The sequence below is a fragment of the Cyrtonyx montezumae genome, unplaced genomic scaffold, assembly GCF_038088225.1.
Source record: "Cyrtonyx montezumae isolate F1298 unplaced genomic scaffold, pur_monq_1.0 scaffold_17, whole genome shotgun sequence".
NCBI classification, from domain to species: Eukaryota; Metazoa; Chordata; class Aves; order Galliformes; family Odontophoridae; genus Cyrtonyx; species Cyrtonyx montezumae.
In genome coordinates this window covers 9,297,801-9,323,647 of record NW_027071903.1, presented here as the reverse complement: position 1 = coordinate 9,323,647, position 25,847 = coordinate 9,297,801, and the positions used below count along the sequence as shown (strand labels likewise).

General features: G+C 42.3%; 2 protein-coding genes across 2 annotated transcripts; one reads left to right on the top strand and one right to left on the bottom strand.

The window, feature by feature from the left end:
- Positions 1-42: 42 nt before the first annotated feature.
- ORC6 (origin recognition complex subunit 6) lies at positions 43-4,191 on the bottom strand. The gene is made up of 7 exons (XM_065733211.1): positions 3,996-4,191; positions 3,712-3,841; positions 3,388-3,551; positions 2,937-3,026; positions 1,883-1,995; positions 963-1,034; positions 43-576 (listed from the first exon to the last, which is right to left on the bottom strand). The coding sequence occupies exons 1-7, from the start codon at positions 4,157-4,159 to the stop codon at positions 404-406; spliced, it is 906 nt and encodes a 301-aa protein (XP_065589283.1). The 5' UTR covers positions 4,160-4,191; the 3' UTR covers positions 43-403.
- Positions 4,192-4,256: 65 nt separating this feature from the next.
- On the top strand, positions 4,257-25,270 carry VPS35 (VPS35 retromer complex component). Its single transcript, XM_065733208.1, has 17 exons — positions 4,257-4,329; positions 9,597-9,695; positions 11,073-11,169; positions 11,983-12,106; positions 12,987-13,169; positions 13,608-13,821; positions 14,479-14,562; positions 15,031-15,140; positions 17,503-17,599; positions 17,685-17,833; positions 18,349-18,556; positions 19,060-19,215; positions 19,966-20,088; positions 20,792-20,971; positions 22,097-22,336; positions 23,004-23,147; positions 24,363-25,270. Exons 1-17 carry the CDS (start codon positions 4,327-4,329, stop codon positions 24,540-24,542), a joined length of 2,391 nt encoding a protein of 796 aa, XP_065589280.1. The 5' UTR covers positions 4,257-4,326; the 3' UTR covers positions 24,543-25,270.
- Positions 25,271-25,847: the final 577 nt, after the last annotated feature.

Below are 25,847 nucleotides of genomic sequence, written 5' to 3'. Positions count from 1 at the left end.
ACACAGGCATAAAAGTCTTTAATTTAACAGGCATAACAGTCTTTAATTCATCTATTGTTTTTGCTGTTTAACAAGGCACAGTTAGTCTCCTCCCACTCTGTTCACTGGCTGCTTCCAGCCAGAGGCACAAGGATATGTAACTTCTTTGTTCACATTTAGCATGGTATTGGAATGCCACCTACTTCTTGTAGCAAGAAAAATGAAGCTGTCCTACCACCTAATGTTACAGCTGCTCAAGAACCAGCCTGGCAAATAATTAAATATGCTTCTTCCAAAAATCACCTCAATTGTCATTTACTAAAAATAACATTTAAAAATGAGCTCAAAAAATAAAATTAGCTGAATACCAGCCAGTCACCACTTGTATGCTACAGGAACTGTTACAACAAAAGGACTGTTAACATTATGAGCAAACAGCAGAGATATTACAAGGTGGCACTACAGGAGCAGTACTGCTCTTTGTCTCTTGTGCCTTAGCAGCATTTTCCAGGATTCTCCTTTTCCATTCTTCGTAGTCTTGCTTTGTTTCAGTCTTTGGCTGTTTATGTGGAATCTCATCATCATCATCTTCAGAACCTGTTTGGTTTAAAAAAAAAAGTCAGTGATGGGCTATCAGCAAAATGTTGCTGGGAATAACCAGGATGACCTCTGTACATTGTCTATCCATGTACTGCAGTATCTGAACTCTGTGGTTTCCTTCTCTGACTACCTCCTATGACAGTCACCTTTCACTTTTTTGAGTGTAAGAGTTGTTTCAACTCTACTAGGACTACTCAGTATAAGAAACATTGTCCTTTTGCTGTGTTTAATTAGTCCTTTTATTATAGCATATTGCAGAATGGTGTAAACTGCTGTCAACCAATTCTTACTGCTTATTATACAATTAAAATACCACTATGCAGCAACAAAACCCCAGACTACTCCAGTAATCTGATCTTAGTTCATAGCTAAACACAACCTACCTTCTTTCCCACGCTGCTCCAGGTCATCCTGCAGGGTTTTAGATGTCTCTGCAGCTGATGCAATATCCGCTTCTAAAAAACAAAAAACCAAAAGAAGTTGCTTTACTTCTGAATGATGTGGGGGAGAGCAGCAGCTTTGGTTTAGTTTCAGGCAGCACACTCTAGAAAACACAGTGGTGTCAAATATGAAGTGAGGTGGAGGAGGGATACAGTCAATGAGAGAGCAAGAATCACAGAACCGCAGGGGCTGGAAGAGATCTGTAGAGATCATCTAGTCCAGAATAAAAATCCTGGTGAAGGCAAGAAGAGATAAATAGGAGGGAGCAAAGATACAAAGATAGGAAGGAACATATGTTTCAATCTTTGTCCTTTGCTAAAGAGTGAGGAGAGCTGCAAGTTCAACAGTAGGTGAGAAAAGACTCTCACACCTGCCTACTGTGTGTAGAGGCACAGTGTCAGGTAATGACTGAATTCCTACTAGAAGATCAAGGCTTATCTGTGTCTATTCCTGCAGTAGAGGAAAGGGAGACACAGAAACATCAGTCAAAGCAGCAGAGGTAGCAAAATGGTTAATTTCCATGTTACGTTGCTATGTTACCAGGATGAGGAAAGCAGGCAAGGATGAATCCAAAATGCATCAGTGGTACTGGAGAAGGAGGGAATAAATTTCAGCAGCAGAAAAGGTAAGGAACAGTGAGCATTACAGAAGAGGATAGGTATTTTTAACCTTGCTATACTCTAAACTGTTGTGACTTTCCCAAAAGCGACAACTGTGACTGGGAACTATGGGAAATGCTGGAATGAGGGGAGTAGGATTGGTTGAAAGGAAATAGCTGAAAGTGATCAAAATGAAATCACCAGGGGATGCTGTGAGGTTACATGATGGGTAAGCTATGTTAAGGGTCAGGCCAAAAACATACTGCTGAGTTGCCGGCTTATCTTCTCCATCTGACTGCACAGACGATCAAATATGGCTTTTTTCACTCCAGATACAGCCACCATCTTAGCTTTGTCTGCTTTCAGCTTCAAACACCTGTAACAGAAAATTCATTTATCTTTCCTGCAAGTATCACTCAGGTGAGATGACATTTATTACTTTACCAACACTGCCTCTGGGAATGAAGTCCAGATGTTAGTTCAAATTACGAGGGGAAGTTCTGTGAGGAAAAGGTACTTCAGAGGTTTGAAGGGAAGCAGGGCAAAATAAAACTTCTGCAAAGAGCTGAATGGGACTGCTGTCAAAGTATTTGTCAAGAGCAATGAAACTACACAACACCTGAACTGCTGACTGTTAAAAGGCATAACACTGAGAGGGAAAATGTGTATGTGCAAGCAAATTCTTCCGAAGTGTTGTGTAGCTCAGGCTCTCTGAACACCTATCTCCTGAGCTGATGCTGGTCTGAAGCTAAGAAGTCCATCTCCCAAACGTTAGAGCCTCAGAATGGGATGGTGCAGGTGCTCAGAGGTAAGCCACCAGCAGTCATTCTTTCACCTTGAGCAGTATGTCACTAAAAGCCTTGCAGAAGTTTTTTTTATGGCCAGCTCAAATCTATGCTGACAAGGAAAAGAAAGTAGCAGTTAAATCTGAAAATATTACTATGGTTATACTGGTTTGGCCAACTTCTTCACTATTGCTAGGGATAATATGTCCAAATGGAATTATCCACTTCATCCACCACACACCAGCAAAGGCAGATTTCATTTCTTCTAGGACAAATAATTCAAGATCCTCTTCTGTATTTTTGATGCAATGCTTCTGTTCCCCCCAAATGCAAGTGTAATGTAGGCTGGAGATTTCCCTATAAAAGGGTTCAGGTGGTAGGGATGTCTTCAGTTCCAGGAGTAGAGATACAGAATGTGCTAGTGAAGATTAGCCACGCTGGACTGATCCGCTGCTTACACTGTTTGCATTATTTCTGTTGGAGGTCTTCCTAGGTATCTAAGCCCATAAAAGACCCCTCAAGCAGTACTCACCTACATGCAGTGAACAGTGCAGCTGTTGTAAACAGTGGTTTTGAGAAATCAAGGTCCATTTGCTGTGCTTCAGGGAGGCTGGATTCATACCTGGAGAACACCACAGTGATGGCTGTATAATGCATTTGCCTCCAATGAAACTTTTGAAATTAATTTGTCACATGGAATGCAGCAGTTAAATATTGGATATCGCAGTCCTCTGTAACCTAGTCAAGCACGAACAGCTGCTACTGGCTAAGAGCAAAACAGACTAGGGAAAAGAAAGGAACGGGGACCACCTCCTCTTCTTGAATTATAGGTATTTTAAGGTAGAGATCTGAATCAAGGCATGCCAGTATAATTCCTCTTGTGCTACCCATCTACGCTCGATTTTATCTTTTAAATTACATCTAAAAATTACGCTAAGGTATGTTTACACAGATCTGGGCGGGGCCTTACCGGGGCTGCTCACCTCTGCAGGATTTCCGAAGCCGCGTTCACCGCCTCCGTGCAGCAGAACTGCACCGCCAGGTCGCGCATTCCCAGCCGGGCGTTCACCCCCAGCAAGCACTCCAAGGTCTTCACGGAGCTCTGGTACGCGGTCTTGTTCAAACCGGAGAGCTTAATAAAAGAGCTCTTCTCGAGGTGAAGGAAAAACACGAGAATTAGCAAGGCTCCTTGCCAGTACCGTAGGCAGAGGCTGGAGAGAAACCGCGCGCCGTTTTCCAACCAACTCCGGCTGCGGTACGGGGGAGCCGTGAAAGGCGGGGGGGGCTCCGGGCCGGCTCGGGCTCACCTTCGGGGCGGGGTGCTTGGTGCAGCGGGCCGCCAGCTCCAGGCACATCACGGCGACGGCGGTGGCGGTCAGGTGCGCCATCAGCCCCGAGCACTTCACGTGGGACAGCCGCAGGTACTCCTCGGCTTTCCTGCAAAACACCACGGTCACGTGGGAGGTGGCAGCGGAACGCCCGGCCGGGGCCCGCTCGGTAGGTGACTCCGGCTGCGCGGCGCTCCCGGGGCAAGACGGGCACGCTCCTCTCTCCGCCCCGGTATGGGCTCCCGGGCCCCGCAGCGCGGTACCTGACGATGCGCGGCTCGCCGAGCCCCAGCCGCGCCGCCAGCGCCCGCACCGCGCCGCGCTCCATCCACCTCGCTCCCGGTTCCCGCCCGTTCTGCCGGCGGCGCGCGCCTCTCTCCCCGCCGCCGGGCTCGCAAGCTGAGCGGACAGTCCCGCCGTCAATCATCGCGTCCCGCACCAATCAACGCTCAGAGGAGCGCTTCCTCGGCGCCGGCCAATGGAAAGGCTGCGGCGCGGCGGAAGGGCGGGGCGGCGGAGGCGGCGCTGTCACATGACGGCGCGCGGCGCAGTGGGGGGTTGCTGCTGGGGGCGGCTCGTGGCGGCGGCGCGACCATGGTGAGGGGCGGCGGAGCTGGCGCGGGGCGGGGGAGGGTGGGGAGCCCCCTCGAGTTCTGCTGCCGCCCTAAGGGTGGTGGTTGGGAGCTGAGAGAAGGCCCGAGACCGGGCCAGGCCCGGGGGCTGCAGCTCAGAGCGCCGTCAGCGGCTGCGCGCGGCGGGACCGTGCGGGGGGGGGGGGAGCGCGGCGGGGCCCTGAGGGCCGTGAGGCCGCCGCACGGCGCGGGTGGGGCTGAGGCGGGGCTGGGCTGGGCCCTGATCACCGCCTGAGCCGCTGCGGCCGGGATCGGAGTAGGCCGCTCCGCAGCGTTGTAAGTGCTCGTTAAGGAACCTGGTGCAGCGCTTACCGAGACGTGCTTCTGAATGCTCAGCAAAAACAAAAGGACGCCTGTGCTTCCTGGCATTGCCCACGTTGAGTGTATTTGCTGTGCTGTTTGATATAAGGAGAGTCCTCAGTAGTACATACTATGGCATCTCGGCTCGCTGAGCCGTCCAGCTGCAGTGCGAGCAGTGCTCGCTGCGTCTGCACAGTGAGGCACGGGCACACTCAGTGCTCCAAACGAAGCCCGGGGTTTCTGGGGCAGGTCTGCGTTCTGAAGTTGGCTGTGTGTTGGAATGAATTTAATGCCGGATCCTCCAGAAGCGTGTGTGTGCGGCTGTGAACCCTGCCAGGAATGCAGGGTGTTTAATTGGGTAACAGGAAAGGTGCAGTCTGCAGGTGATTGGCCTGCTATGGAAGTGCCGTGGGTACCTCGTGGCTCTGAGCTGACACTGCTCCCTTCTGTCTGTTACTTCCGTGTCTGCTCTCTACCCTTGTCTTGCTAATAACCTATGGTGTGTGATGGAGGAAGAGCGAGACTAGTGCCCTTTTAAACTTAGGGAGACTAGTGCCCTTTTAAACTTAGGGTGACCCCCTTTACCAGATCGGGCTCTGTTGCTGTGTCCAATAGCCATGCTCAAAGCAGGGCATTTGAGTACCTTAAACCAGATACGGGGTTTCTTGCTGCTGTCAGTCATCTCATGAATAAACAGCACAGCCCCTTGATTTCTGTTAGTTGCTCGTGGCTTCCTGTGGAAGTAAATGCTAGCTTAAGCCTGTGAAAAAGGTGTTCTTCTCTTTCACTTATCCTCAGGCTCCTCTGTTGTGAGATTTGCAAGTTCTGGTGTTGTAGAGTGATGCTTCCAGTATGGGATAAAACGCTTGCTCTTTGTTTTTGGTTAGTGCCAAGCCATGTTGTGATGCTTACAGCATTCTGCTGTGTGCTGGCTTTTCTGATCTTTTGGAGCTAACCTGGTGTCTGCCTTGGGTAAATGCTCCTGTTACGTGGGCAGTGACAGGGTGATTAGTGTCCTAATGAAGTTGCTAGGAGGTAGAGTAACTTTGGTAAGTCTTCTTCATTGTGGTACCAAACACAGGCATGTGAGCAAACAGGAGGAAAGTTATGTGGAATATGATGAAAGCACACCTAAGGAATGATTCTTAGACTAGATAAAAAATATGTTTTAGAACAGAAGCAAAATCTACTTTGTTGTACTATCTGTACCCTACATTCAGTATAAGGTTGGAGCATACTTATGGTGTAAGGATATCCAGTATAAGCACTGCCAGAGTACGGACTGCTTGGTAGGTTCCTCAGGGTCCTTCCTGTTGTGGTTTGGTGCTCTACAGTTCTGTGGAGTGCTGCGGTTTGCCTGACTCAAAAGTGGAGTGTCTTGTCACCACCGTGGCCTGGGATGTTAATCACCTCCAGAGTTCTGCTGTGCCTTAAATATAAAGTAGGCTGTCCTGAGTCTTCTCGTGGAAGTGAGAATTAGAAACCAAGGAAATCATATGCTGTATGTTTAATGATTGCTTTCTGTGCCCAGCACTAGCTGTTACTGTAAGAATGTGCTTGTCTAGAACCATGTTTGCAGAACCCTGTACAAGTTATCTTTCAGGTAACTGGTATTACCCTGTGATCAGCCAGGTAGTGTGCTCCTTCCAAGCTAGTTTGGGGTTTAATTTTTTTCCTTTCCAAAGGCAACTTACAGCTCACCAGCATCAAACTGGCAGAAAGCAGCTTGGAGAGTTAAGGCTCGAGCGTTTAAGTTGGACTGGCTGCATAATTGCTGGGAATTATCTTGTGTTTATGCAGTAACTTATATCTTGCTGTACTTACTACTGAGAAGGGAGGCTGCTTTGTGCCTTGATTACAGAACACTGCTGCTTTTCTCCAGTGTCAGTGAATCTTCCACTTCAAGGGTTTAGATTGGAGTAGGATTGCACAGAGCGGTTACATTTCTGGTTTAATAACACTTGCAACTAACACCTAGGCTCCTGCTATGAAGTGGAAGATACAGGACATGAGCAGCTTTATTTGAAATCGCATTTGCCACAGCAACTGCTTCCCAGTTTGACAGGAGCCATGCTAACTCTCAGGATATTTTCTTGCTGTATGCTCTCTTTTCTTTGGTCTCCTTTTGCTGCTGCTTCCTCAAACTACAGCAATGTGTCTCAGGTGCTTGGTAGTAACCAGAAGTGCCCTATGCTTCTGAAGCTTATTACAGTAGATAGAAAAGAATAAGCTGATGCTTTTCAGATTCCAAAGTCTGAATATTTAGGAAGGAGCTGGGACTTGTTTGGCAGTGCTGCTGTTCAGCACTTTGCCCCTTTCAGAGGCAAAGCTGCTACAGGCTGTGCCTCTTGGGCTGCCTCAACTATGCTTGTTGCAGTCAGGGTACGTTTTCTTGCCACCTGTGCAGCTGTAAAATGCCTCCATTGCCTTTTCTTTAGACACAGAAGTGCAGTATCCCTGTAATGAAGACATTGTGTAATGAACAATCCCATTCCCAGGCTTCAGATCAGAATTGATACGAATGTAACGATACCCTGTCTTGAACAATGTGATTCTGTGGTCATAATGTGGAAGTGCTTCTGTGATGAATTCAGTGCTGTGAGTGCTTATCTCAGTCCTGATGTTAAATAAAGTGTGGGACCTTGTTGATCAAATTTAGAACAGGAATGAGAATGCCATGCATGTCTCCTCTTGATGCATATGGAATATGACATGAAGCTGACTGGTTCATTTTAATTGGTAAAACTGGGTCTGACAGCAGTGCTCCAAGACGCCGTTATTTCTTCAGCTGTTGTTGGAAGACAGTGTCTGAGGTTGTGAGAGGAAGTGCCTACCTTCAGTTAGATATTTCTAATGAGATCCTCACTGTAATCATCCCGAATGTAGCCTCTGGCTAATGGTCACCATAATGCTTCAAGCAGTGGTTTTCTGGTAGACTAGTTTTTCTAGCAGACTAGTGAATGGTAGGCCCTGATCAGCTGGGCTGCTTTCCTGGCCTCTGCAGGGGATCTTTAAGGTCCCCTCTAACCCAAGCCCTTCTGTGCTTCACTTCATGGCTTGTGCAGCCCTCCCAGAACCATGTGACCCTGTGAACAGACAGGAGGGAAGCGTGGGAGCTGGGAGCCCTGCAGGGAAAGTGCTGGGCAGCTGTGCTGGGGTTATCATTATTCCACTGTTTTGACTTGTGCTCTGACTGTGATGTGGTTAGAGCATGAGGCGTTGAGGTCCGTAGCAATTAAAACCCAAACTAAAATCTTGCTTCCTGAAAGGTGCTTATGGGAACTCCAAACAAGGGGCATTTGAGATGAATACTGGAGATACTGGTTTTAAGGATGTCAAGATGGTGTAATTGATGGCCTTTTAGATTCTTATCCAAGATATTTGATTACAAAGAGCGGAGACCAGAAGCCTGCTGAACACAGTAGAAGAGGAAGGGGACATGTATAAAGAGCTGAGATATTACTGAAGCTGTGGGCACAGAGTACCAGCTGCAGGATTCACTGTGTGCATAAATGCTGTTTTTCAAGGCCAGAGAAGATGCAGTTGAGCCACAGTGTCAGCACTTTTATCTCTGACAATAATTGAGTGATGCCCTCTGAAACCAAACCCTGGGGGGGGGAGAGGCTGGAGAAGTGCTAATGAGATGCTGCGTGCTGGCCTGTGTGACAGCAGGGTGGTGGTGCTTATTTTCTGGGTGTTAGATATGGGGAGTGCTACTGAGCGCAGTGTGTGAGCTGCTGGGGGCACTTAGAGGGAGCTGGGCATGGTTTGCGTTGAAGTAGTCTTGAATGTCCTGTGTAATGTAAAAGAAGGAAGCTCCACTGACCTCATCGATCTGGCAGAGGAAAGGAAGCAGCTGCAGAAGGGAGTGCCTGTTCCAGCTGGGTGGGGGGATGTGTAAGGCAGTGGATCTAATCAATATAAAAAATGTAGTATGACCCTTGGGAAGGCAGATGAGTTTGTTTTTTTTTATGTTGAAGGCCTGGAATGTTCTTATTTGAGGAGAAACAAAAGGAGGAGGGTTGCTGGGGGAGGTCGGAGACATGAGGAAATGATGGCTCTCATTGGGTTTCTGTTACTTCTGCAAGTCATCTCTACCTTCCATAAGGAGGTAATTGTACTTTATCCTTTGCTCTGCTTATCTGAAGTTAGGCCTCAGCAGAGCTTGGGTAGCAGTTAACTGATAGCTTGTGACCTGTGTGTGCAGAATAGGATCTGTATGGTCTGCATTTCATGACTTGCTTTGATCTCTGGCAGAGAGTAATGATGCTTGCCCTCGGTGTAGTGGTGCCCTTGTGTTCTCATGAACCTTCTTGTTGCCAAATACTCGTGTTGGATTGAAAATGCTGGTAATGGAGGGAAGGGTTGACTGTTCCGTTCTCTTGGCTCTGTATTCTAAGAAGTAACAATGCCCACAGGCTGTCCACTACTCATCTTGTCCCTGCACTCAAGTTCATAGAATGGCTTAGGTTGGAGAGGACCTTAAAGACCATCTAGTTTGAACCTCCTGCCATGGGCAGGTTGCTACCCACCAGCCTGGCTCTGTGCCCCACCAGGGATGGGGCAGCCATAACCTCACTGTGCGACCTGTTCCAGCACCTCACCGCCCTCTGAGTAAAGAACTTCCTTACATCTAACCAAAGTCTCCCCTGTTTAAGTTTAAAGCACTTGTCCTGTCGCTATCAGACTGTAAAAAGTGGCTCCCTTCAAGAGCTGAAAGGCTGAAGTGAGGTTTCCTTGGAGAAAATAACGTTTTTGCAGAGTAAAGCTTTATCCCTTAAATAAACACTTAACTATTTGACAACTCTTAATGGTTTTGTTGCAGTGACACTTTCTAATGGCACTGTATTATAGACTATGGGAAGACAGTTTGAATCAAGTCATAGCTGGATTCATAAAAAGTGTTGTTTTTTTTTGCTTTTTTTCTTCCAGCCAACAACACAGCAGTCTCCTCAGGATGAACAGGAAAAACTCCTGGATGAAGCCATTCAGGCTGTGAAGGTGCAGTCTTTCCAAATGAAGAGATGCTTGGTAAGAATGTAACTTAAAAATACAGTGAAGCTTCTCATCTGCTAGGAGTAAAAGAGTAAATCAATACCAATCTCTAGTGCATTGAGGGAACTTAACTCTTTGTGTTAGAGCCTTTGCAAGTGAATGAGGCAGCTACTAAGTGGGGCGAGTGTTCAGTATTCCTGTTTTTGCCACAGTGTTGGACAAGATAGATTATAAAGGTGCACCTTCATTAGTTTGTGCTTTCATTTGAGTAAGCCTGCTTGTTGTCACCAGAAGTTTACTCCTCAAATGCACTCCTTGTGGAGCTGTATGTTGCAAATTCTTATCTGTGTTCATTGTACTGTTGCTTTTCAACTGTAGTCTTTTCACAAGCTGCAGACTGTGAGGCTAATATTTTGTCTGCTGCAAAAGAGAACTTTTATAGGGATTAATTGTAGACTGATGTATGAATTCTCCTCTAACTGGGGAACAACATTGACTGGGGTTCTACGGAGATATTTAGCTTGAACATGTAGTCAGTGCAGACCATGGTAGTATAATCATGTGAAGCTTTCTTGGCTTTGAGAAACTTAGCTTTATGTAGAGAATTATTAAAAGAAACGGCTTAAAGCTGCAGTGACAGAACTTAAACATTCCCATATATTTTCATGTGGTTAGGCAAGCTTACTTTGTGGTCAGATGATGGCAGCAAGGAAGTCAATCCCTTTTCCAGTTTTCTGCTGCGTAGAATGCTTTTGTAATGTTGGAAGCAGCTACCTCTGAACTTCTATGTGTGACTGAGTAACAGTAAGCTAAATGTATAACCCTAGCACTTCATCCACTCTTCTCCAAAACTTAATGCTGTTTTCTGTGTGTTCAGTAGTACGTATAGGTGGTAGATTGGAAGTTTCTTGTATCCTGTGGTGCTGGGTAGTCATTTGCATTGTAAGCACATGCTGTGCATGACTCTTGCTTTCAGTAAGTTGTTATTCTTGGGTGAGGAGGGGAAAGGAGAAATCTCACAGTGGCTCTTACTGGCATTATGTGTGCTCTGACTGCTGGAGCTTTCTTCATGAGATCTGAGAAAACAGCAGGCTGGATGGCTCAGAAGTAGTTCAGTTTTGCTTGCTGAATAGAACTTGAGTGTTGGATGAGGATTTCTGAATAGGAAAAGGTATCTTTTTATAATATAGTGCTTTATTACAATAGCTGTGCTTTAGCTTTCTAGTTGCCTTCAACTTAGTTTGGAAGGCAGATACTAATTTAATTGAACTATCACTTTCCTGATGTTTAGATACTTAACATTTGTGAACTTCTATTATAAAGCTAATCTTTTAGTTGTGTTTTTACTTGTTTACATACTCCGGTTTCTGAGCATTATTAGTGATAGACTGTTCTTTCTTACCTCCTCTGAAGGACAAAAACAAGCTCATGGATGCTTTGAAACATGCATCCAACAAGCTTGGTGAGCTGCGGACTTCTATGTTATCTCCTAAGAGCTATTATGAGCTCTGTATCCTTTGAAGATCAGAGGAACAAGAAGTTGAAATGCTGAATATGGAATGAAATGTTCACCTGCTTTTTTGTTGTTTGTGGTTGTACAGTTGTCGTCTCTTTTCTCATGTTTTTGTTAATGGTTCTCTTCTACTAGATAATCTGGATGTACTGTAAGAGAACATCCAGTTGTTTGCCCACTGTTTGAAGTTCTTTTCCCTTTGGTATGAAGGTGTTTAATGTCTTTTGTATTTTCCATTGCAAGTTTTCAGGAGTATAATTCTATAGTTGTACTTCTATAACAATTGCACGTCTATAAAAAAAAATTGGGCTTGCTGTATGCTGCCTGAAACTACTGTAAAACCAACTTACGTTTTGCCCTTTTGTGTTTATAGAATCTAAGTCAAATGCTGTCATCTATCTACTTGTCCATGTTCTTGTACTTGAACAGGAGGTTTTTCATGAAATTTGAGAACTGAATGTGAATATATTTGAATACTGCTTTCTATGTGTATGCTGTTGAAGGTGTTCTTCTGCACCATGTAGCATGCTGTTACCTCACCTAGATACTCTGTTACATCACATTCACTTGTTTACTGTTTTAACTGCTTGTACTTCTTACTATTTTCAAATATGTGAAGAATGGGAATTGAAGTTTGGGTTTATTTAGCACACTTATGCCAACAGCAATGAATTTTTCTGCATTCTACCTACTTGGCCTTGACTTTTTGCAACTTGAGATTGTATTTAAACAGCATCTTTCCTCCGTGGTGTGATTTCTCAGTAGGTCTATTGTAAATGTTTGAACTAAATTCCTTAACCAAGATACAAGACATGGCAATTTCTGATGAACTACACTACTTGGAAGTCTACCTGACAGATGAATTTGCCAAGGGAAGGAAAGTGGCAGATCTTTATGAGCTAGTACAGTATGCTGGAAATATTATTCCAAGACTGTAAGTGTGGATATATTTGGTATTTTCTTAAATAAAAAACCTGTCAAATAATGGTCACATTATGATGATAGACTCTGTGCTCTTGCTTGCAAGTATTGTCTGCGCAGTTTGAGTGGATTCCTAGTAGATCTAGGACAAGGGTGCAACTTCAGAAAGTAGTTTGTTCCTGCCAAGATTTTGCTTTTGCAGGTGACTGAGATGGATGCACTTTACAATAGAGCAGACTTCTGGGTAAGGAGCTCATCAGCAGGAAGCTGAGTACTCTGTTCTGTTCAGTGGGATTAACTACATGTTTATTACTTTTTTTATTTTTCAGATATTCTTATTTTCTGAGAACCATAAGGGTTTTATTTTGCTCTTAAGCTGAAGTGGAGTCTGAGTATGCTGGTGCATCAGTCCTTTATATCTTGCATGTTCCTTCTACTCTTGAATTAATGCAGAGATGCTGAAGGACTATGTGCAGGTGTGAGGGATTTCTGAGGAGTGTAACCCCTTTTGTGCTAAACTACAGTGTGAAAGAGGTTTAATGCTTCACCATCATACATACCTTATCTTTGTGCCAGAGTTGCTTTCCAGTCCTGCAGGGTGTTGTGAGTATAGGCAAGCAATATTTCACTGCTCCATGCATGCTGAGTATGTGTACACTCCTTGTGTAAAGAATTGCAGTGAGGTAAATCAGCTGTTCAGACTAGCTGTGCTCTGTAGCAGAGAAGAGCAGGAGTTGAAAGCTGGCAAAATATCTCACATTATGGTACCCGGATGTCATTTAACTGCTTTCTGCACTTGGGTAATGCTGTCAGGGTAAAAGTGGGCTGCTGCCTTTAAGTGTGGTATTTTAGTGTTATTTTACATTTGTTGTTCCGTTCTGTGCCCTTTGCAGGTATCTCCTAATAACAGTAGGTGTTGTGTATGTCAAGTCATTTCCACAGTCCAGGAAAGATATTTTGAAAGACTTGGTGGAGATGTGCCGTGGAGTGCAGCATCCTCTCAGAGGACTCTTTCTTCGCAACTATCTCCTGCAGTGTACCAGGAATATTCTACCAGATGAAGGCGAGCAAGCAGAGTAAGACAGAACGTAACTTTAAAAACAAGTGTTGTTAACGTAATGTAGTTACACACTCTGTGTGACTGTTTCAGGTTCGAAAGAAGTAGATATCATGGAATCATAGGATGGTTTGGGTTGGAAGGGACCTTTGAGTCATCTAGTTCCAACTCTCCTGCTATAGGACGGGACACTTCCCAGTAGACCAGGCTGCTCAAAGCCCCATCCAGCCTGGCCTTGAATGCTTCCAGGGAGGGGAGCATGTGTTGAAACTTAAAATTGTTGTCAGAACTACGGAGTTGTTAATTTGGGAAGGAAATTCTTAAGGTTTCCTTTTTGTAAGTGAGAAGGTGAACTGTTCTTATGAACCCAGACATCCTGGCACGTGCTTCTCTGACCTGTCTTAAAACCAGGGTGGGCAGAAAGCTTTTTGTGTTCCTAACCTGTTCTCAATTGCAGTGAAGAAACCACTGGAGACATCAGTGATTCTATGGACTTTGTGCTGCTGAACTTTGCTGAGATGAACAAACTCTGGGTGCGAATGCAACACCAGGGCCATAGCAGGGACAGAGAGAAGAGAGAGCGGGAAAGGCAGGAACTGAGAATCCTAGTAGGAACCAACCTTGTTCGCCTCAGTCAGCTGGAAGGTGTTAATGTGGAACGATATAAACAGGTAGGATGACTATCAACCCTTTCCAACTTCTGCTGCTTTTTCCCACGTGGAACCAGTTTGGGCTTCCAGATGAGCAGCTTGGGAAGAGTTGCAGTTGTGCTAAAAGCTTGGTGATCACAGTGCTTCTAGAACTGCTTTTCACTTGAAATTCCTAAAGCTAGTGAAGTTGTATAATGTGTTGAGAAGCTAAGCTAAAGACACTACTTATGCATTTTTCACTTAGGCACTTCAGTAGGATTGGCATGTTTTGACTTGATTTCACTGATTCCTGAAGTAATAATAGGTTGGTTTAAGAGACATGTCCATATACAGTGTTCTGTGGTAGACTTCATGACTCCTAAGTTATGTTTTCTGAATTGTTTGGGAAGAATTGTTTGTTTCCTGAAAGGATAGCCAACTAAAGTAGTATTCTTGCCTGAAAGAAACTTGCATGTTTTGAATTAGTACCATGTGCCAAAGGGGCATAAATCTGGGAGCAGAAGACTCTTTCTCTGAAAGATTCAACTGCTCTGCTGAACACTGGGACTTCATCAGAAAGTCTTTATATAAAGAAAAGCTGAAAAGTATTAGAAATACTGCTCTACTTGGATTAAATGCATCTGTGAATATAAACTTCAGGATGCTAAGAACACTACAAGGCTCTTCTTCTTATTGCAGATTGTTCTGCCTGGAATATTGGAGCAGGTTGTAAATTGTAGAGATGCTCTAGCTCAGGAGTACCTTATGGAGTGTATCATACAGGTGAGCTGCTTAAATTCAATTGCATTATTGATTTTGAACATGGGTATGATTGTTTCTGTGCTTTTAGTCAGGTTCAGACTATTTTTTACCTCTTCCTCATGAACTGGAAAATTTCTTCAATGGGACTCCTTCTCTTTGGCTTGATACATACTACTTTCCACCAGGTGGACAGGGTGGTATCCATTTTGTGCTCCTTCAGTTGCAGAAGCTGGAAAGCTATCTGAGCAGCCATGTCTGCAGATCATGAAGAATTGTGATAGGTATCCAGGCCCTCAAGTTACCAATGTGTCTTTTGCCCCTTGCTTTACATATTTAACAAGACAAGGCCAGCTTGGGAAACCCTGTAACTGTCATAGGACTGTATTTAATGTGTGGCTGTTTGCTTTTCAATTACTGTTTCATTTTTCTGCTGTGTGATAGTGAGCAAAGTCAGTTAATAACTTGATGATTACTGGTCTGAAATTTCAGGTTTTCCCAGATGAATTTCATCTCCAAACCTTGAACCCATTTCTCAGAGCTTGTGCTGAGCTGCACCAAAATGTTAATGTGAAAAATATAATAATTGCTTTAATTGACAGGTAAGTGACCAGGGGATGTGGAAATTGGCTCAGAATGAAATATGTTGTGCACAAGCAGATGGTAACTCTTAGTATTTGAAAGCTTTCAATCTTTAATATTATATTCATGTTTAACTTTGCTGTTTCCATCTTTATATCATCTGTAATTAAGACAGTGAAGGATATTATTCATGTAGTTTCTGTTGTCTGGACTCTGTTTTAGCAGCTTCTAATGTGTCCTACTTTCAAGGACAGATTAAAACTAGTAAACAGATGAAGGCAGGAAACATGTTTAATATTGACCAGCTTTGCGTTTTTGAACTAAAGTGGCAGCAGTGTTCTGATTTGACAACCTCTTCAGAAAAGAGCTGGTAGGAAGCAGAGCTAGTTCCTTAATTCTTACTTTTATGGAAATACTGCTTAAAACTGCTTGGACTGAACTGAAATATTAAGGGAGGAATCCAAACGAAGCTTTCATTTGTGTCCTGAATGGAACAACACAGGTGTCACTTAGTAGCTGTACTTTCTTACTGCAGAAAGATGCACTTCCAGGATAAGATCATAATCTTGAATCCTCAGGAAAACTTTCTTGCTTTTGCACATCAATGTACACGTTTGTATAATGACCATGCATACCACTGTAGGAAGCTCAGTCACTGTAAGGGACCTCTTGCTAGGTTCTTTATGTTATCATGTAGCAGAGTAATTCTTGCATGGAGGCTTTCATTTTGTACCCCCTGCTGTCACATTTATTTAGAGAACTTGAACAACTTTGGTATTGCCTCCACAGTGTTTTCTATTCTTACTCTTACAGATGAGCAATAGTAAGAAACTGAGTGGCAGTGAACCTGCTGTCCTCCTAGGCTTATCAGTGCTGTGCTGGCTGCTGTTAGTGTCTTCTGGAGCCCCCTCATTCAGAGATAGGATAGAAAGGGGGTGGTGTGATTATCTTCTTGTAATGTGTCAGTTTTGGTTTTTTTAGGACTAATGTTATTCCATGTGTTGGCAGATAGCAGTGTTAGCAGTTCTTAGAATCAGTGCATGTGGGGAAGATGTTGCCTTTCTGTTCGGTTTGCTGTTTGGAACAATCATGCAGTTCAGTACTGTGCAGTTAAGTCCTAGATGTGTTCCATACAGGTTATGCTGATTGGATTTCTCATCTTGATTTCTGTCATGAGACAGTTGAAACTGGACATGAGCAAAACAGAGAAGCTGGTGAAGCTTTAGCCTCTATTCCCATGAGGCTTTCCTTTTTAAGGAGTCTTCCTGAAAAGACTTGTTGCTTTGGGATCCCTCTTGACATACTGTGTCATTCATAGCTTTTAATTATGCTGCCATCTGCCTGCAGCGTGATGGTATTTGGAAGACTGTCAACCTTACTTTCTGAGTTGTCAAGAAAAGCTGTCTTGTCCCTCTGAGAAAAGGCAGTGATTTTCCTTGGCTTTAGAAAACCTTCTTGTTACCAACTCAACAAAATGTGAGTAGTTGAATGTGTTTTCCCTGGCACTGAGTTTTTTTGGTGCCTCAGCCTGTTCTTAAATGTCTTCTTCGGACCAGAAGTTCATTAAGAATTGAAGTTTTTAAACTATTTCTGTAAGAAGTAGTTGTAAAACTTTAAGCAGATGACTTTTCCTAAGTGTTTTGTAGATCTTTCTGTAACTTAGAAAAGAACAACCTCTTAACAGTAACAAAGCAATAGAAGCAACACTAAGCTTTCTTCAAGTTGTAGCTTTCATCAAATGCCAACTTCCTTCAGAGATGATTCTTAATTTTTATCTGATTTCTGCAAAGGTGATGATTCACCTTACTCTTCTTGTCATTGATTGCTATCCAGCAAAATTCTAGAAGATGGTGTAAACCATCTCTCAGCTTTGCTTTTTTTGGAGGAAAAAAGTGATCTACCTCACTTCAAATTTACTTTGCATTTTGCTGTCCATAGACAGCAGACATCCTAAGCCTGTTGATCTTTCATTCTTTTGGAAACAAGGAATAGTTGAGTCATAGTTCAGTTCCTCTCCCTCCTCTGGAGACTGTTTAGCTGAAAATGCTCTTGGATGTCTAACACCACTGCAGAACATCTGCTGTTCCATCAGGCTGCTCTGTAATTTTTCTCTGCTGGAAGGAGACAGACATTTAACTGCTAGGTGAAGAGCACAGATGATGAACCTGTCTTGTTCTTTCTTCATTTGCTGTCTATCAGCACTCTTTTCTAGGACAGATATTTACTTGCCTCAGTGGTTGATTATGGCCTCTGACTCAGGTGACTTTCTTTTTTGTTTGTAACAAAACATGCATGTATACCTGAAAACCTGCTTTTTTTTCTGCTAATATCTTACTCTGACCAGCATCTGGGGTTGCTTTGTTTGTTTCCTCTTGTTACCAGGTTAGCTTTATTTGCGCATCGTGAAGATGGACCTGGTATCCCAGCAGATATCAAACTGTTTGACATCTTTTCACAGCAGGTTGCTACTGTTATACAGGTATGCTGGATATTCTTGCATGCAGTCTGTTCTTTTTTGCAAAGCTGTGTGCTTTTGATCAACTCAGTGCTGTCTTAAATTTCAGTCTCGTCAAGACATGCCCTCAGAGGATGTGGTGTCCTTGCAAGTTTCTCTCATTAACTTAGCTATGAAATGCTACCCAGACCGTGTTGACTATGTTGATAAGGTGTTGGAGACAACTGTAGAAATATTCAATAAACTTAATCTGGAACAGTAAGTAAACACCTATTGTGTTTTCTCTGGAGTAGTTGTTGACTTCTATGTCATATATTTATAAGATAAGAAAGAGGCACGGTTTAGATTCTGCATCTTGGTACAAGAACCAAGCTGTAGAAGTTCATGGTAACCTACAATGGGGAAAGCCTGACTCACCAGGATTTACTCATCTGTGTGTAAATCTTCCTGTGTAGCTCTACAGATGCACAATGCTTATGCCAAGCTTTATGTAGTCATTATCTATTCTTTCCCTTACAGTCCTCTAGAGTTTTCCTCTTGCTGAATTTGCAGCCACAATCTATTCCTGCTGTCAGTGACTTTAAAATTTGTAATTCTCACTGTGTATCTCAAAGAGCAAGATCCTATTTTTGGTACTTTATTTTTCTAATCTTCTTTGCAGTGGGTTGCCTAGGTGTTGTGGTCTATGTCATAGTTGCTATTGGGGTAGGCTGAAGTCTGCCTGTATATGTGAACTAGTAATTAATTGTGGTTTCCCATGTATTTTCTTTTAGTATTGCAACAAGCAGTGCTGTTTCAAAGGAGCTGACCAGACTTCTGAAAATCCCTGTTGATACTTACAACAATATTCTGACAGTTCTGAGACTAAAACATTTCCATCCCCTGTTTGAGTACTTTGATTACGAGTCCAGGAAGAGCATGAGCTGTTATGTGCTTAGCAATGTGTTGGATTATAACACAGAAATTGTGTCCCAAGAACAGGTATGATAAAAGCTTGCTTACGCGGTAATTCTGGGTATCTAAACTACTGTTTGAAGACTTGAAATCATACTAAGGGATCTCATGTAGAGTATGCTTAGTTTCTGTTCCTCTCTTCCCCATTTTATTCGCACAGGCTTTACCTAGCTTGATATTTTTTCTGCTGAAGTTCTCAGGTATCTTGTTTTCATGTATCTTGCTTACCTCATCCTAGAAACTCCTTCTTAAGCTTTAGCAAAGACCTTGATTTTCCCCCTTGAAATTTGGCCTTTTACCTGAAGAAGGCTGCAGTCATACTTCTAGAATCTGAATTTTGTCAGTACAGCTTTTCTGCCTCTGCAGAGACGGACTCTTCAGTGTAAGAGGCAAGTCCTAAAGCATCAACAATTACCACGTGTTCTTAGTTGTTTGTCAGCACTATGAATGGCTGTAAAGGCACTTCCAGTTGCTGTCAACTTATGCTTGTAGACTACTCAGATTTAAACAGCTCACGTTACCTTTAACAGGTTGATGCTATCATGAATTTGGTATCCACGCTGATCCAGGATCAGCCAGATCAACCTGCTGAAGACCCTGACCCTGAGGACTTTGCTGATGAGCAGAGTCTTGTGGGAAGATTTATTCATCTTTTGCGTTCAGATGACCCTGACCAACAGTATAAGGTATGGCATTAGTGCCTCTGAGTGTGTTCGTGTTCTGCCAAGTGTCAGTTTCTGCATTATTTCCTATAAAAGAGTTAGTAAAGCAGGAAGCTGGGATATCACTGCTCTGACACTACAAACTCAATATACAACATCATGTATAAGTGTAAAAAGCTGCTTATTTAGAAGTAGGGGGTTGAGTACTTTAAAACACTTGTGAATTTAAGCTTCTCGTTCTGAGGGATGGTAATTTGGATGCAGTTCCATTAATCTAGTGTAATTCAATTAACCTTCTAACTGCTTCATATAACCATCTATCTAAAAAGCATCAAGTGAAATTTGAATCTCATTGAACCTAACTGCTTTATAGTTTTTTACAGGCTACTGTAAGAAGGGATGGTCCTTTTTTGCAGTTTGTGTTATTCTGAGAATAGAAGGTCTGTGCAATTTTTAAATGTGAGCCCAGGCAACTTCCATCTCACTATCCAATCCAGAGTGTATCTGTACTTAATACAGTATGAGCATTGCCTAAAGCTTATTAAGCAGTTACAGGAAAGGGTTTTAGTGCTCGAAAAGCTACAGGTACTGCATAAATGTAATTCATGTTAAGCAGCTTGTATGTCTTCCCCATCACCCATAATAGACTGTAAATTACATGATACCAACTCCGTGTCTTCCTGGTTTTCTTGTTCCATGGCGAGCAGGTTGTTGTAGGTGCAAATAACATAAATCTTTAAGAATTCTCTAAGCTTCCAGTGCTTCTGTTTTTAGATCTTAAACACTGCTCGAAAACACTTTGGTGCAGGTGGGAACCAACGTATTCGTTTTACGCTGCCACCATTGGTTTTTGCAGCATACCAGCTTGCGTTTCGCTACAAGGAGAACTCCAAAGTGGTGAGTGGGCTTCTGGCTGTCTTATGTATACTTGTTTCTTTTTGCCTGCTTCTTTAAGAAGAGCAAGGAGTGCTTTGTCTAGATAGTGTGCAAAAGCTTGACACAGTGTTAGTGCTTTTTTTTCCCTCAAGGTAGACTGCACATCCTCTGCTGATTACACTTCTGTAACTACTGCCCAAGTTACACTAAAACTACTTTTCTGTTTTTGTCTTTTTAATGCTTGCTAATTGAAAGTAATAGCTTAAACATGCATTTCCCCTTATTGTGGGGGATATTTGTGAAGAAATAAGATGTTTGTTAAAAGCACTCTTAAAATGCAGTGTCTTGAAATTCTCTTGTAAGTGTGATTTACTGCTCCAATGAGTAACTAAATAGGTCTCTTTCACTTAACTACTTTACTTGTTAGGTTTTTGCTCAGTTGTGTTCTTCTAAAAATGGCTGAGGTAACTGCAACTTGGTATAGACTTACAGGGAAGGTTTCTGTGAGGAAAAATGGATGTGAGCTTTTTGTAAATGTTTTGTTAAGACCTGCTGAGATCAACACATGTTGGCTAGGGCCACATATATCAGCCCACACTAATTTCAGTAGTTGACTGGCATCCAGAAGGGAGCGGACTGGAGTGCTTAAGTCTTTGTTACAGTTCAGATTCTTTTCTCTCATTGCTGTGGTTTTGTTTGGACTTTAACTTGTTTTATTTTCTAGGATGACAAATGGGAGAAGAAGTGCCAGAAGATCTTCTCGTTTGCTCATCAGACCATCAGTGCTTTGATCAAAGCAGAGCTAGCAGAGCTGCCTCTTCGTCTCTTCCTACAAGGAGCACTGGCTGCAGGAGAGATTGGCTTTGAGAATCATGAAACTGTGGCCTATGAATTCATGTCCCAGGTAAGTGTCCAGCTGTTACAGTCACTGTCCTGCGCTACCGTAAATTTGACTTGGATCCATTTCCTGGACTTTAAACAATCTAGTGTGCTTAAAACATCAGACATTACAGCTAACACTGTTGGGTGGAAACTCCTAATCTTCATTCTTGCTTCCCAGGGTTCTGTTAAATTAAGCTCCATTGATACTATTTTGAATACTCAGTCAGGCAATATTAGGTATGTTGCAATGCAGCCACCTCCTCATGCAGCTGGTTTGCAGGAGGAGTGTGGCTTTCTCAATGTAAAATGCTTCTTCACTGCTTTTAAGACCATTTCCCAGCTCCTCTAGCTAGTATTGTACTGATCATAGGCACTCTTGGAAGTTCTGTAAAATCTGTGGTGTTCACAGCTTTCATGCTTGCCTTTACTAATAGCAGCCTTTTTGTTGAAACTCCTTAAATTATTTTGAAGTCTACCTAGAACTTAAGCCTTTTTCCCCCTTGCCCACATAAGATGAAGAACTAACTTATTAGCTCTGTCTGGATTACAGGCCTTATCTTAATCTTTTCTCTAATACTGCTGCTAATACACATTCTTAAACTGAGTTACAGATAACACCTTGTTTTCACTCACTGTGGATCAGTTGCTATTCTGGTGCAGCACAATTCTGACAGGGACCAATGTGACAATTAAGTGCCTTCTATTAGAAATAATAGTTTGATATTTCTTTAGTGGTACATTCTATTCTGAAGGCTCTTTATCCACATGGCAGCAGTGCAAACATTTTCCTTACCTACTGTTCAGGCAGTAACCTACTACTTAAACTTCTGATGTACTGTTTTGCATTTCAAAGAGTCTTCTTTAATAAATATTTGTTACTGAAGTTCCTTATTTTAACAGATACTTGAAATAAGGAGAAACTCAGTCTTTGGATCATAAGAGAACTACTCATATTTTCTATGGCTACTTAAATAAAACTGTTTCTCATAGGCCACATTTCCAGTCTGTGGTTTTGATTTGATGGTGGCAGTCTCTATGGAATGTATAAATATAACAGATATACAACTGGACACTTTGTGTCATTAGCAAATGTATTTTCTATGTTGTTCTGAAGCAATAATTAAGATTTGCTTTCTCCTCTGACTAGGCTTTCTCTCTGTATGAAGATGAAATTAGTGATTCAAAGGCACAGCTGGCTGCAATCACATTGATAATTGGGACATTTGAGAGGATGAAGTGCTTCAGTGAGGAGAACCATGAGCCTTTGAGGACTCAGTGTGCATTGGCAGCCTCTAAGCTCCTTAAGAAACCAGATCAGTGCAGGGCTGTGAGTACTTGTGCTCATCTGTTCTGGTCTGGCCGAAACACTGACAAGAATGGAGAAGAGGTAAGAATAAAAGAACACAGAACAGCACACTGTACCTCAGTAATGTAGCTGTGCCTTCCTTCAGAATGCAATAGCTTCTGAAGTGAGCACAGTGTTGTGATGCAGGCGTGGCTGGAATGTGTTCCAATATATGAAGCTTTGAACTCTGTGCATAAACATAGAATTAAAGAAAATCAAACTTACAAGTGGAAGTACCATGCAAGATTTTGTGAATGTCAAGTAGTTTAAGGCTGGCTCCAAGTAACCTCTTGCATTTCGCACATCTGTACAGTCATTTGCACATGAATCAATGAACTTTGGAGGGACAGATTGTTGAATTCAAAAGAAAGAAGGGTGCTCTTCCCAACTGAGCTGTTGTATTCCTGAATAGCTGTTTGAAATTTGCTTTACAAGCTATGCATTTAGTGTACGTATTTACAGAACTGGATTTACTTCAATACCTGAAGGCTTTCAGCAACTGTTTGTTATTGCCTGACTTAACAGAAAGCTTACCCAAACTCCTAATGATTGAGAAAGGTACAGTTTAATGGTAGCTTGTTCTGCAGTTTGTGTAGTTCTCTACAGTTTTTGTGGTGTATTCATCAAGGGAAGAAACGTTGGTACTCCCTGTTCTATTTCTTCTATTATATTCTTCTTTTATTTCTTGTAACCTTATTTTTCCTTGTAGCTTCATGGAGGGAAGAGAGTGATGGAGTGCCTGAAGAAGGCTTTAAAGATTGCAAATCAGTGCATGGACCCTTCTTTGCAAGTCCAACTTTTCATAGAAATTCTAAATAGATACATCTATTTTTACGAAAAGGAAAATGAGGCAGTGAGTAAAAATGCATTCTTCATTAAATCTGTTTTTAAATAGCATTTTCTAACATCTGTACTCATCTGTACTCAATTTATACCCTGTATCATGTCTGCTCAGCTTGGTAAATAGTAATGCAAAGTGGTTGACTTTTGGTATGCTAGTAAAATACAGTGCTCTTTTATGTGGGGAAGAAAAATGCTTGTAATCTAGGCCTGAATTTAAATTGTGAGACTTGGATACTTCTATTAGATCAAAAGTGACTACAACTTAGTCTTACTGTATTTTCATCCAACTTCAGAGGTGTCTAACTTAATATGCACTAAAGGAAATAAAATTCTTGGAGCTATTCCAGGTCACTGTTGAGAGTGCCACAAAAGATTGGTGTAAACTTCTAATCTCAAACTGGTATGATGGCTCACATGCCAGCCTCAGTTCTGTATCTGACATCTGAGATAGCAGTTGCAGCATACTCAATTTTTTTAGTTTGTAAAGTGTGGTTTGTATGGTAATCTTAGTGTCTGAACTTCCTATGTCATCATTTAGTAAAGAGCTGATGTTAATAAATACCATGTATTTCTGAGAGAGCATTTGAAGAGATTTTAGGGATTTGATAACTTCCAGGAACTGAACTAATTTCCATCTACCACAGTAGCGTTGGAGTTGCTGGATCTGTGGATGAGGGCAAAACGTTGTGTGAAACACAAAGGGTTGAGCACATGTGTAAGAATAGTCCCTGTTGTACTGGCAGTCTGCAGTGCGTTTTGTACTGTGGTGCTCTCTGTAACGCTGGACCTGGTGCCATGTGCAGCTGTACTTTCATAGGCCATGACTCGGTTCCTAAGAATAACTTAATCTACCAATCCTCTGCAGGAGACAGACTGCCTAGACAATTTGATTGTGTGCTTTATTTGTTTGAAGTTATTAACATTTGTAGTGAATGAACTGGAGTGAAATGGCTGTTAAGTTACAAATCTGTAGGTTTTATCACTTGAAAGGCTGTTCATGTGTGCTAGGATCAGGGGAGCTTTCACAAAATTCTGAAGCCTGAAGTGTTGTGCCTTCTAGGAGGAGCAAGACAAGGTGCAGAGTCCAGCAGCTTGTCTACAAATGTTCTCAGTAACAGTTCTGTGTCCAAATACCCATAGTTTAGAGAAGTCTGTTAAAAGTAATATTTATGTACTTATACAGAGGTCTTGTCAATTATTCTGATGCTTGTATCTTTTCCTGTAGGTGACAATTCAAGTTTTGAATCAACTCATACAAAAGATAAGAGAAGATCTTCCAAACCTTGAATCTACTGAAGAAACAGAACAAATTAACAAACACTTTCACAACACACTGGAGCACTTGCGTCTGAGGAGGGAATCACCAGAATCTGAGGGGCCAATCTATGAAGGTCTTGTTCTTTAAAGAAGATCTGCACTGTACTTATTTCTTTTCATTTACGTACCGTATGTTGTTTTTTTTTTTTTTTTAAGATAGATTCATAGATTGTGCCTTTCAGAAATGTCAAGTTAACATTCATGTGCTGAGTCTGGCACTTCAAACACTTGTGTTAAATATTCTAACAAACTTGAAAGGTTGGACCAGCAACTACAGGTTTCATCGGTTAGCATGGCTGAGTCTTTCTTTGAAATCTCTGTGACATGGTAGGGCTCTTCTGTTTTTGACTTCTCTTGTCTGTTTGCTGTTGCTTCTGTGTCACTAGAGTTCTAAACTGGCAGTGACTGTCATCGGAAACTGTGACTGATCCTTACAGAGCATCAGACTTTTGGGATTATTGTATGTCAGGTTCTGCTTGTGCTTTTCTTTTAATGCAAGTTAAAACTAAGTGTAATGTTTTTCCCTAAAAACTAGAATATATTAATGCATGTTTGGAGAGTTTTAAAATGCCATGTTCAGAAACAGAAGTTATATTTTGCATATTAAGGCTCTGTGACATTCAGTGAGAGCCAATACTGTGCACAGGGCGTATTTATCAAGATAATTTTGTTCCAAATAGTATAAAAATAGAGAAATTGCAATCTATATAGTTATGTATAACCTTCATTACTGTAAATTTAGGGGAAAATGCATTACACAGGTTTATTCAGTATCATGATTTTTGCACCAGTGAAACAATAAAATTGCTATTAACACCTGTTGTTTTGTCTGTTCAGAGCCCACTGTTGAACCCAGTACTATCTTCTGATAAAAGCAGAGGACCTTCTGCTTTGAAGGGACAAAGAAACAAAGGCATGGTTAATGTGGACAAACTAAGGAGGGTGCTAGCTGTCCTGATGTAGAAAACTATAATCCAAAATCAATTTCTGCTGAAAAGTGTATGTTCACACCTCAGAGTGCTTTTCTGACTTGAGAGTGGTGGAGAGTCCTACTAGATTCTAGGTCTATGCTAAGCAGGTATGTGGCAATTAAATGTTGAAGCTGTAGAAATTTGAGTGGTAGAACAATTCCCAGTGGTATGTGAAGACTGATCTAGTTTTAGACTAATACCTTTTGCTGAAAACTTTGTTGAAATGTTGCTTCTTGACCTTAACTGACTGCAGTGTTCTGAAGCTATGTGGCTGAACTTCCTCAGTCCTTGAATTGGTCACTGTTATAAAAATGGCCTAGGCTTTATTGGATAAGGAAGTCAGACTTGGCTGGGTTTTCTAATAATTTAGTGTTACCACTTCTTTTTGAAAAGAGCAGATATAATCCTCAAAAACCTAAGAA

Bases quoted from the DNA above. Each gene is read 5' to 3' on its own strand.
- ORC6 (XM_065733211.1), bottom strand. From the start codon at position 4,159: ATGATTGACGGCGGGACTGTCCGCTCAGCTTGCGAGCCCGGCGGCGGG. The intron at 3,842-3,995 runs GTACCGCGCTGC...GGTGTTTTGCAG, and splicing joins GGCGAGCCGCGCATCGTCAG to GAAAGCCGAGGAGTACCTGC. The intron at 577-962 runs GTAGGTTGTGTT...TAAACCAAACAG, and splicing joins GGAGCAGCGTGGGAAAGAAG to GTTCTGAAGATGATGATGAT.
- VPS35 (XM_065733208.1), top strand. The intron at 12,107-12,986 runs GTAAGTGTGGAT...TGCCCTTTGCAG, and splicing joins GGAAATATTATTCCAAGACT to GTATCTCCTAATAACAGTAG. The intron at 17,834-18,348 runs GTAAGTAAACAC...ATTTTCTTTTAG, and splicing joins AATAAACTTAATCTGGAACA to TATTGCAACAAGCAGTGCTG.